Source organism: Cottoperca gobio, chromosome 3 (assembly GCF_900634415.1).
Source record: "Cottoperca gobio chromosome 3, fCotGob3.1, whole genome shotgun sequence".
Lineage (NCBI taxonomy): Eukaryota > Metazoa > Chordata > Actinopteri > Perciformes > Bovichtidae > Cottoperca > Cottoperca gobio.
The window spans coordinates 28,623,126-28,635,848 of record NC_041357.1 but is presented as its reverse complement, the minus strand read 5'-3'; the positions used below and the strand labels follow the sequence as shown (position 1 = coordinate 28,635,848).

At 39.8% G+C, this 12,723-nt stretch overlaps 1 protein-coding gene across 3 annotated transcripts; it reads left to right on the top strand.

Annotated features, from left to right (window-relative positions):
* The first annotated feature begins 4,663 nt into the window (after positions 1 to 4,663).
* Positions 4,664 to 10,819, top strand: nod2 (nucleotide-binding oligomerization domain containing 2). 3 transcript variants are annotated; one of them, XM_029461903.1, is made up of 10 exons: positions 4,664 to 5,432; positions 6,225 to 6,351; positions 6,606 to 8,379; positions 8,837 to 8,920; positions 9,004 to 9,087; positions 9,224 to 9,307; positions 9,388 to 9,471; positions 10,177 to 10,260; positions 10,374 to 10,457; positions 10,656 to 10,819. In XM_029461903.1, the coding sequence occupies exons 1-10, from the start codon at positions 4,947 to 4,949 to the stop codon at positions 10,726 to 10,728; spliced, it is 2,964 nt and encodes a 987-aa protein (XP_029317763.1). In that variant the 5' UTR covers positions 4,664 to 4,946; the 3' UTR covers positions 10,729 to 10,819. The 3 variants fall into 3 exon arrangements, 2 of the variants coding, with proteins under 2 accessions (XP_029317763.1, XP_029317771.1); XM_029461911.1 differs by having other exon boundaries at positions 9,388 to 9,460; positions 10,656 to 10,782; XR_003834551.1 differs by lacking the exons at positions 9,224 to 9,307; positions 9,388 to 9,471; positions 10,177 to 10,260; positions 10,374 to 10,457; positions 10,656 to 10,819 and having other exon boundaries at positions 6,606 to 8,383; positions 9,004 to 9,036.
* Positions 10,820 to 12,723: the final 1,904 nt, after the last annotated feature.

The following is a 12,723-nucleotide window of genomic DNA, read 5'->3' as shown; positions in this document are numbered from 1 at the left end:
GCAACCAAAACACAAAACAGCTGTTTGTATAGGAGAGAGTGTTCATCTTGCTGTGTCATCAAATGACTGAAAAAAGCAAAACTCATTTATAATTTGCAAAGTAAAGAATAACATCTGAATACTTCAACACTGGGAATAATGGGAGCACTTTCAGTTTGATGGGTTTGTATGTGTGTTAATGCGTCAGGGTGAGTCTGATGAAACATACAGCAAACTGTTTCTCCCACAGTTTTAAACAACTTGGTTTCACTTCCTCCTCTTTCATTAAAGGATATGTCCGGGGATATTTTGTATTTGTCTTATGGTCAAAAGAATCCTATGAAAAGACCAAAACCAGAAATGAATTGATCCTCCTAAAACTATTAAAAGCACATGAATGAGAAACACTGTTGCACCCGGTGACATGTTCCTTCATTAAAATGAACAACTTGTATGTTGACTCGATCCCACATACGCCGTCCTGCTGCTGTACAAACTAGAGCAGTACATGTGTATCAATCCACTGCTAAAAGTAGTCCCCACATATGCTCTATTTACTCATGTTTGAGTAAAGCTAGCTAAAAAACTACAAACGCCAGCTGTTTTAAGGAATCACTTCTTAAAAAATAAAACCTTTTACTGCTTTAAACCACTTTTTAATGATTTACATCTTCACAAGGAATAAATGAGCTGAGAACCAAAGACAGGCGAGCATTGGAAGACACTTTAAAGAGATTTACTCACTATAAGAAATATAAAGAATTACACCAGCCTCATCCTTAAAGTGGTAAAAAGATGCACCAATAACATTTATACTATTGTGAAAGAGCAAAGCAGTATATCAACCTTTAACCTGGGATAGTATATATATATATATTTAAATAAAATGTATGTGATATATTATATCTACTACTAGAATCTATTATGGATGCATTCATATGAAACCCTGACATGTTGTATTATAAATAGTAAAGTTATGTATGTTTGTCTTTGTCCATTTTACATTCACTTTAAAGCTGAGACTTACTAACAGCCCCTTTAACTTTACAGGAAGTGACTCACTATAGGAAGTGTCATGTTGAAATCTCCCAGCGCTCGGGCGGAGGCCGTCGGCGCCTTGATAGCGACGCACAAGACACCATTTAGCATGTGTACACGGCATGCCGGAGCTTTCAACTACCTCCAATGTAAACCCATCTGCGTCTTTATTAAGTCTCTCAGAGCAACAGACAGAGAAACTCCGCTGATAGCAACAGGCAGGGGTCAAACACCACAAGAGGAGTTATTTTTACGAAGCGTTATCTCACGTGATGCGACGTCACTGAGTCACATGACCTTACGTACCTGACAAACGTAGTTGTTTTAACCCAAAACCTGATCTTTTCTCTAACACCTACTTCTGTTGCCGTGTTAACCGCGTGAACCTTCTGCGTCAAAACCCTACATGCAAAAGGATGCCAACGGAAGCGGCAAAATATAACGAGTGGAGATGAGCTTCCCTTGCAGAAACACAAACCCCACCACCACGATGTAAAACGTAGCAGACTTTCTTTTTTACCACAATTATTTCATTTTGCAAAGAGCACAGTTCAACTTTTCCAAATTCCAAATCAGTTCTCTGGACTGCTAGAGACTCACTCCAGACTTCCAGAGATAGCAAAAGAATAAAACAAGGCTGCAGAAAGTTGCATTGGTTTTTAGTAGATCATTGGAGCTCTTTCTTTTTGCAACATCAAAGGCAGCTGCAGCTCTTTGATGTGGCAGCATGCTGTTTAAGGTACAGAGTGAATGGAGAGATGTCAAGCTGCAAGGTGCCTCTGTAGTTTACGTTGAGTGCTGCAGAGAGCTGCAGATGAAAGGAGCAAACAGAGTTTGATAATGAATGTCCAACAAGTAGGACCCATCTCAGACAGCGCACGCTCAGCAGGGTGCCCGCGCTAACCTTGAGCGCAGCACCCCAAAACCTCGGGCAGACGCTGGAGACCAGACTCCTTCAACTTGGCCGCCCATGAAAAAAGGGGGCTCTCAGATGTGAGCTTTAATCTTCCCGTCAATTAAATCGTGATTGACACCCACACTCCCACACACACATGGTCATGCACATGTGCACGGTGCCATCCACTTCCTGTGAATACCTCTCGTTCTGGCATGAGCCGGCCTTTTCTAATTATACACTAATCCTTCCAATGTGTGAGCCAATTCCAGACTCTGCATTGCTTCAGTGTTGCTGCACACAGTGATCCTCTTACTGTTAATGTGTCCATCAATGAAAAGAGCTAATCCACCTTTATTCACAGGAATGTGAGATCACAGGTTGTTAATGTCAGCTTTTTACTTGCTATTAGTAAAGGGGTCGTTATTCTTTGAAGGTTTATAATATAATAAAAACATATGGATATACAGTGTGTAAGTATCTATAAATGTTGATTCATTCAAATATTATCTATTGTAAATGATTGTATCACCAGTGTTGAAATGTAATAGATTACTAGTTACCCTGTTAAAAAATAATAAGTAATGTTAATATTTGAATTACCTTATTAAAGTAATGTAATATATTACATTATATTAACTCCTTGTATGTTCTGATTCTGATCTGAATTTCCTAGCATGCAGATTTACTTCAGATTTCATGGAGGATGAGACGTGCTGATTTCCTCCTGGGAGTTCTGTGTCTCTGGCAAACAGATCAGTACGCACACTGTACATCGGTGCACCTGGCCTAACACTGAGCTCACCACATGTGCTTTTAATATCTGCCCAGAAAGAATGCACAGCGATGAAATAACTGCAGCCAAAGTATTTCATCTCTGCGATGAGAGAGGGCGGGATGCTGCGCTGGTATTCATTGGCATACAGTTAGAAACTGATGTGGTTGGTCGAAGTTATTTAATGCTGGGCAGCAGTTTCAGTGAAGAGCGCACAGCTGGACTGACTCCATATGAAGCGAGACTAAACCCAGTGAACACAAAGATAATCATTTATCTTCATCCAAAAAGTCCTGAAATCTGCCCTGAGAACCAAAAACAACTGTAAACTGCAAAGGGTTATTTATTGATCTGATGATTATTTGATTATTTTATAGATGAATTCATTCATTGTTTGATCTATAAAATAGTGAAACATGTCATCCAAGTTTCCCAAAGTCCAAAATGATGTCTTAAAATGTCTTGTTGTGTCCAAAACCCAAAGATATTCACTTTAATATGATATAAAACAGAGAAAAGTAGGAAACCTTCATATCTAAGAGGCTGAAAACAACCATGAAATTCGCTCTAATGATTAATCGATTATTAATATACACTAATTGTTGCCGCTGTACTTCAATCAGGCTAAGCACACCATACACAGTGCAGGACCTGGACATGTGACCTGACCCCTCTCAACCCATCTTATTCAAACTCATTATCTTTATATAGCTGACTCTTTGGCGATATAATATATATATATATATATATATAATTCATGCTTATGTTTTAATAAGAGTTACAGCATATACATGTATAAAACAACAGCGTGTCAGCCTTCACAGATCCTTACTTCTCTTCATTAACACTGAAAGAGTTCATCAACATGATAAAGTTGGAGCCACATATTTACCTTGCAGTGACATCGAGGAGAGACATGCTCAGAGAAGTCTTATGGGATATCTGTACTCTCTTTATTGACACTTTCCTACCTTCTTTCTTATCCATTCCAAACGTGTCTGGACCCCCTACTGTGATTTGGATGGCAGAACTCCACGTTGGAGCTGCGCGTCGGATGCCTGACAGAGAGCACTCTGTGTTGCACTCCCCTCGGTGGATCTGCCTGTTTCTTTGACAAGAGGAGGAAGGAGAAGAATGGGGAAAGAGAAACTCACTTTATATAATTTTATTCCAGTGTGTCTTTGATTACTCCTGCCTTTGTGTGTGATTTTCCCACAGGACACCGTGAAGAAGCACAATAAACTAATCATGGTATTCAGGAGGCGCCGATAATATCAGTAAAGACAAATCATCTGACCAAAAAGTCTTTCTTGCATTTATCTTATCTTGACATCAAAGAATACAAGAGGCTCAACATGAGCATGCTGCGATATTATTACATTTATAACACTGTAGAAGTGTTATCTTACAAAGATGATCATATTGTTTATTTACAGCAAAGATCCACTCGAACTAGCTTCTAATCATCAAATCATTTCACATGAAAATGAACAAATTGTGCACAAAGAGTGTTGGGGGGCAGCGGGGAGGAAGTCCGCCTTTGAGATATAAAGAGGAATAAAGAAATGTGTCAAGGCCGAGCCTCTGAGACACACCAGGTTGGTTTATTTATTTATGCAATGGTTCCACCAAGTGGTTGCATGAGACAATTACACAAAAAGCAGGGGACTACCGACGTGCCCCCGCAGCTTTCCCCTTCACTGCATTTCTGGTGGCTTTTATGTAAATGTTTTAAATGAACATTAATAACAGAGCTTCTGCTTTAAACATTTTTAATTCCTCTTTATGGTAATGCATTACACTGAAAACCTTATGCAAGAGGAAGTGGACATGCCGTCTCGCCTCAGTCACTATGATGGTTTGTTAAAGTTTCTCTTTTGCTGGCAATGTTTAGTTTCCATTTTACCAAAGGGAACAAGTTCCACCTCCTGGAATGAGGAAGAGGCAGGTCTTAAGTAGAGCAGCAATGACAGCTGGAGGGAAGAAAGCTCTCTGTTGTGACTCTAACGTGAGTGATTATCGCACAATTACTGTTGCTGCTTACTGTCTGTTGATCGTCGTCACAGTTGTGCAACTTTTGCATACACAAAGGCAATGTGTTAGGACAACTATACTGATCCCAGGGATTCTGAGTGACACTGCTGATGACTAACAGTAGCATGATGGCATGTGGGCGTTCACTGCAGCAGGTTGTGAGACTGGAAGCAGTTTAACAACACACTGGATGTCCCTGAGTATGGACGCTGACATGCAAAAAGCATGTATGTCCAGGAGCTTGTGCTGAGACAACGGACAGAGATACTAAACGCACTGTGCAGCAGCGGGTCAGCTGAGCATCTGGAACAGGTTCTGGACATACTGCTGTCTCAGGGGGAGCTCATATGGGAGGACTACCAGAACATACAGGTACCGGGTAGGGCGCTGTACACCAATGCCAGACACTTGCTCGACCTGGTTTATACAAAGGGCGCAGAGTCATGTCGGCTCTTCCTTGCTGCTTTCAAACACGTCCTGCCTGAAGCGCAGGGAGTTTGCGCCTCATCTTCAGGAAGTTGCTCAAATCTAGAGGAAAAAGAAGAATACAAGAGCTCATCTACTCAGACTCTTGTGACCCAAAGACCGAGCCTGGTCAGCAAGCTGCAGGACTGCATTGATGGTGCTCTGAAAGCTCTCGTCATATCAGGACACTTCACCTCAGCAGACTGCGATGAAGTGCGGCTGCCTATACACACCCCCTGTCAGCAGGTGCGTCTTCATTCACACTTCATTAACTGTGGCTTGACTACTTACAGTCATTTTTATATTCAGTAGTTTTGGAATTACAATGGTCCAGTAAAAGTATTATAAACACAGAAATACTCTACAGGTCAAAGTCCTGCCTACAAAAAGTAAAATGATAAAAGTATTGGCATCAAAATAAACTTAAAGTAAATGTTCTCATCCTGCATAATGGCTTATTTTGAAATATGTATTATGTTATTGGGTTATAATTATTAATGTATCCACTTTAATGTTGCAGCTGGTTATATATATATATATATATATATATATATATATATATATATATACTGCAGGATAGCTAAATAAAGTTTATTTTAACCTAGAATAATACCTGATAAATTGTTTGTTGATTATATTTTGTATTATTAATCTCAATCTGGATCTTCAAAGTAACTAAAGTTGTCAAATAAATGTAGAGGAGTACCTCAAAGTTTCCCTTTTTCAACTTGGGGTATTATACAGGAACTGAATGTGTTTCTGGTTTAATGCAGGTGAAGTCAGGTGATTCTGGGACACTTTGTGGGAGAAGTAGTCCGACACATAACAGTGTCTTTTTTACACTTCAGATTTTGCATGGATTAAAATGAAAAAGTGCTTTGTGCTAAACTAAGCTAACTGTCTGCTGGTGCTAGCTTCATATTGTAGCGTACAGACATGAAAGTGGCATCAATCTTTAAATCTAACTCTCGACAAGAAAGCACATTTGTTGAACTATTCCTTTAATAATGAATCTGTTGCCACTCATATGTCCATCAGGCAAGGCGTTTGCTTGACCACGTCAGATCAAAAGGAGAATCAGTGGCGAAGGTTTTATTGGAGTACATTCAGCAAATACAGGAATCTGGATCTGCACTGAAGCAGGAGAAATGGACTCCCCCCAAAGGTATGTCGTTTTTATAATCGTGCTAAAAGATATTACTGTAATTATATATGTATATATAACTAAAGGAGATTCCCTGCAAGCTAAATAAAGCAGCATGTGAATTTCCTTTAAAAAATATGGAAGTGCTGGAGCTCCAAAAATAGAAAGTGGTTGAAAAAAAGAGAATGTGAAAAGACCAGTTTTCATATATATATACAATATGTGTCATTTTGCCATGCTATGAACTTTATCTTGGTGCATGCTTTCTGTCACAGAGGTCATAAAGTTCCAGAAGAAGCTCAGCAGTTCTGTGTCTGCTCAGTCCTGCTTCCTCAGTACTTATGGAGGGACCAGCCACATGTCTCTGGAGGACATATACACTGACGGTCAGCTGGAACTAGCTAATACCAGCGTTGGTGTACACGGACCCTTGTGCCTGGAGGACATAGTTGGTACAGTGGGCACAGTGAACGAGGAGGCCGACACGGTGCTAGTGTCTGGGGAGGCCGGCGGTGGAAAGAGCACCTTACTCCAGAGGCTGCACTTGCTTTGGGCTCGAGGTGCAGCCTTCCAGGACTTTCTTCTTCTGTTTCCGTTCAGCTGTCGCAAGTTGAACTCAGAGCACAGGGAACTCTCCCTCCAGGAATTACTGTTTCAGCACTGCTGCTGGCCGGACAGAGAGCAGGAGGAGATCTTCCAGTTCATCCTGGACCACCCACATCTCATCCTCTTCACTTTCGATGGCCTGGATGAGCTGAAGCAGAGCTTCTCAGATGAGCACAGGCTCTGCTGCCCCACCCAGCGTGCACCTGCTCACATACTACTGTTTAACTTAATCCAGGGTTTCCTAATGAAGGGCGTGCGGAAAGTAGTGACTAGTCGCCCAGAGGCGGTGGGCCCTTTGTTGAGGGAACATCTTCGCAAAGAGGTCTTCCTCAAAGGCTTTTCCCCCAGTGGGATAGACTGTTTTGTGAGGAAGCACCACAGTGACCCCACTGTGGCTGCCAAGGTTTTGGAGTCCCTACAGACAAACACAGCCTTACTCGGACTGTGTCACAGTCCGGTCCTCTGCTGGATCGTCTCACAGTGCCACAAGGAGCTGTTAGGCTGTGGAGAGGGCAGCCTACAAACAATCACAGATGTTTACCTCATGATCTTACAGCACTTTTTCCAGCACCAAAGCTCACTGAAGCCCATCACGGGGGTAGGTTGGCTTCAGGCGCACCTACAGACAGTCTTGCATCTTGGGCAGCTTGCCTTTGAGGGAATAGGAGCCACCTGTTACATTTTCTCAGACACAGACCTCAAGACATGTGGTGTGACTGAGAAGGATATCTGCATGGGTTTTCTCATGCAAAGCAAAGATATGTCCTCCACCCACAGTAAATGCTATGAATTCCTTCACCTGACAATGCAATGTTTCTTTGCTGCTCTGCACATTGTCTTGTCAGACAACACGGACCGTTCAACTATCCCTAAAGTCTTTGAGCCGCGGAGGGAAACAGGTCTGAGCAGCAAATGCTTCATGGCCTGCTTGCCTTCCACTGACCAACAACAGCAGGCTTCAGAGGGGGAAGCTACAGCCACTGAAAAACCAAATATGCAAATCACAGCGACCTTTGTTTCTGGTCTACTGTCGCAGCGCCATCGAAGGCTGTGGCTCAACTGCTGCCCCACTGCTGTAACGGAGAAAAAGGTCAGACAGGTGGTGAAATTCCTGTCCAAAGGCATGCAGAAACACTTCAAGTCCATCCCTCAACCTGTGGAGGGGGAGAAGAAGAGCATGCATGCAATGCCAGGCTTTGTGTGGCTTATCAAATGTATCTATGAGATGCAGGAGAGCAGGATTGCTAAAGATGCCATGAGTAAGCTAGAGGTGGACCACCTCAAACTGACCTACTGTAACATTGGGCCTGTAGAGTGCACTGCACTCGCCTTTGTGCTCCAGCATTTAAGGAATCCTGTCGGCCTCCAGCTGGACGACAACTCTGTAGGCGATGTTGGAGTGGAGCAGCTTCTTCCCTGCATGCACATTTGTAATTCCCTATAGTGAGTAAGAAGCATTTAAATGTTTAATATATAATATAGCGAACAAAGCTTTCATGAGAGCATTTACTATAAGGCAGAAATACATGTTATGCTGACGTGCAGTGGTGGAAAGTAAGTTCTGTACTCTTGAGTATTTCCATTTTCTGCTTCTTTATTCTTCGACTCCCTCTCAGAAGGAAATAATGTACTTTATACTCCACAACATTTATTTAATTATTATATAATAAGAAGCATTATAGTAACAAATAAGCCCCACCTTTACCAGCTGCAACATTAAAGTAACGTACACATTAATGCAATTCAATAATATAATATATATTCTGACTTTTTTGCTTTTAATTAAGTAACATTTTGAAGGCAAGACTTTTACATGTTTCTACACTGCAGTATTACTACTTACTTGATCTGAATACTTCTTCCCACACTGCTCAAGTGTCCTGTATTCTTCCATTGTCAGCCTCAGAAATAACAACATCACCGACGAGGGGATCCGCAAACTGCTTGCTAAAGGTATGCAGTGTGAGAACTTCAAGAAAATTGCGTAAGTGTTGGGAAGATGATTAATAACACGATCACGGAGTCACAAAGGATCGATTCCCTTGTAATCATTGTGTTTGTCTCTAGGCTCTTCAACAACAAGCTAACTGATGCTTGCACACAACACTTTTCTCAGCTTCTGAAGACCAAGCAAAACTTCCTTTCTCTAAGGTCAGCACATCCAGTGTTTTGCACTCAGCACTCATCAGATGTGACACTAAAACAGAACTACAGTACACTAATACGCACCAGGTCTGTGTAGTATAAATAATAATAATAAATATAAAATGAACGTCTTATCTTTCAGGTTAGGAAACAATAATCTAACTGAAGAAGGAGCCAAGCAGCTGGCGGAGGGACTGAAATGTAACCATTCACTACAGTTTTTAGGGTAAAAGTAACTTCTTGCAAAGTTCCATGCATCTTATTGGTGGTGCATCTCCGTGTACTGATCTTTCTTTGTGTTCTCAGGCTTTGGGGCAACAAGATAGGGGATGAAGGAGCGGAGGCCCTTGCCAGCGCACTAGAGAGCAGCAAAACCTTGGTGTGGTTTAGGTAATATTTGCTTTGAATCCTGGCATGTTAGGTAGACTTAAAGGGATAGTTTGGATGTTTTGAAGTGGAGTTGCTGAAGTACTTAACAGTGTATTACCTACAGTAGATGGCAGTCAGCAAAACATATTTTAGCCACCTAAAATGAAGGCTCACATATAAAAATCTATATCCGTTTAATGCACGCTATATTTAGAATATTTTGCTGCGTTACCTTGCTGTCAGAAAAGCCCTTTCGGATGAGGAACTGAAGCTGTTATATAAAGATATGCTCTCTTCAAAGCCTGCATTGTCAAAAATGTTCATTTTACTTTGCGGAACATGGAGGTTGCTGCCCATGAAGGCAGCGGTCGACCAGCAACCTCCATGTTCTGCAAAGTAAAATGAACATTTTTGACAATGCAGTCTGGTGGCTTTGAAGAGAGCATATCTTTATATAACAGCTTCAGTTCCTGTCTGACAGACAAAATATTCTCAATATAGTGTACACTTCTTTAAGGTGTTGAACATACGTTGTCCTGCTCCTCCTGTCCACAGCTGTACATTGCTTTGTTTACATGCTTCTCCAAACTGGGGGCGTGCCGACCGTCTTCTACTGTAGATAATACACTGACTATGGATAAGTTCCTCATACAACCCCCACTTCAAAACATCCACAAATATCCCTTTAAGACATCTGAATATAATTCTAATATTATTTAATGGCAGCCTGGTAGACAATGGTGTGGGGAGTGCCGGAGCATGCGCCGTCGCCAACATTATCAAGAACAGTACATCACTGGAAGAGCTTTGGTAAGTGTTGGAGACAAGTTATACTTGTATTGAGAATTTCTATGCATTGACTGACAATAGTACAGAAGTACGGAAGTGATTAAAGTGCTCCACCCTCTTATTTCCTGTAACAGGTTGACAGAGAACTGCATTACCAGATCCGGAGTGGAATGTCTGATTCAAGCCCTCGAACACAACACTCATATGAAATCAGTGTGGTGCGTAATGTTTCATCTGTGGGTTGGTTCATGCTTGGTGGTGGTTTGCATCGTGGATTTGGAAGCCATGGCCATACAGCTTGTTTCAGTTAAAAGAAGAACTGTTGTTCATATTTTGGTTTTAAGCTTTATTTACATTTTCAAACGGGCTGTGCATTGTCATCGATTGATTTGTGTCTCTTCCTGTTTCCACTGCAGGTTGAGGAACAATGACCTCAGTTTGGAGGAGGTGGAGGAGATGGCACAACGGGAATCAAGACTTATCTTCTGATTTTGTATAAATTCGGCCATGGACTGTGTGTAATGCCTAAAGAACTGTTTATTTATTAAAGGAAATATTTTGTATTAAAATGTGAAATGGGTTTGTTAAAGTGTATTTTGGTTTTCTGCTGCGTCAAAATGTCCCTTTTCAGGGTTTACATTTATGTTTAAGAACATTTTGGAGGTATTTGTACTTTTCTTGAGCAATTATATATTTGTACTTCACTTCATATTATAGTGAAATCTTGTATGTTTTATTGCACTATATTTATAGCTTTATACCTATAGTTAATAGTTTAAAATTACATTTGTCATTCAAAACATAATAATAATAATAATAATAATAATAATAATAATAATAATAATAGTAGTAGTAGTAATAATAATAATAATAATAATAATAATAATAATAATAATAATAATAATAATAATAATAGACACAATAATAGAAATAATAAGAGACACTTCGGTATGTGTCACAGAAGCGACCATGCTAACTACCATGCTAACTACCATGCTAACTACCATGCTAACTACCGACACACCTGCAGAACAAGCCGGGAGTTAAAGCAGATTTGTGCAGCAGCATGTCTTCTCACCAGGCCGGTGAACAAGTCACAGAAAGCATCGGAAGCTTCATTTAGAGCTGCACATTTTTAAATAAAGAACAAGAAAGCCTTATCGGACGGAGAAGTCTTGAAAGGTGCAATGATGTTATTGAAAACACTGTTCAAAGACGAGAAGAAAGGCTCAGATGTCATCTCCTCTCTCTGATGTTACACAGTTAGTGGTTTGTACAAACAGGATATGATCTGAAGATGTGACGGTTCAGGATTTCCTAACCCTTTTTACAGAAGTGATACTTTGTACTAAAATATAACTAATGGGATTTTGAACAAAATGCTACAAATGTGCTCATTCATACAAAACTGTCAATACAGTTACAAAAATATCAGAGATGTGATCTGTTGAAATAGATTGAGAACATAAATAATGTTGTTTAAATATATCTGTGTTTCCTACCATGGCAAATCATTGTGAGGAATAATTAACATTAACATGTGATCAGACAGTCGCTTCACATATATGAATATTATTATTATTATATTATTATTATTATTATTATTATTATTATTATTATATATTATCATTAAAGGTGAACCGTGCAACTATGTTATTCAGGAAGTTTCTATCAAACAAGTAGCCCTTCGTATTATTCAGCACCCTTGAAGTAGCTCTCAGTATCACACAGGTTGGTGACCCCTGGTCTAAAGGAGATCAATTTTGAATCTTGAATATTTTTAATTTTGATAACTTTAATGTATTTGTAATTTAGTATTTCTTCTTTTATTTAAGTACATATGCAACAGTAAAAGCGTACCTTTTGAAATGTATAATCAGTTAACAATACAATAATACAAATAAACAGCAATATTTAAAATGAATGAAAATGAAATAAAATAAAGTAACATAAAACATGCCAGGGGTCAACATAAATAAAAATATAGTATTTTAAGCTATTGGGAGCACATAGTCTCACAGTATTAATAGTTTGTTTTGTTTTTGACTTAATATAAAGTTCAATTTCTTCCTTAAAACTTTTAACAAATTTACATTTACGAATGTAAAACATTATAATAAGATTGATTAGCAAATATTCATGTATTGTGTTGAACCTTTAAAAAATAAATGTCTAATATAAGTTTAAAATGATCTTGCCACAGTGTACGGGTATTTCCAGAACACATGGGATATAGTTTCAGTATGGGAATCACATACGGCTTAAATCAATGTCATTTTTTAAATAATTGAACAAAAAGCACCCTCAGTAAATACTTCTTCCTCCACTGACAGCATCATCTGCGCTGGAAGCTATTCTTCAACCGAACTATGTGCTCTGCCATTCATGGGAAAACCCCACAGGGCGGGACTTGCTTACAAACACAATAAACAGCCAATCAGCGCTTTAGAACAAAGCGAATGACCAATGCCTGTGAGGGAGTAC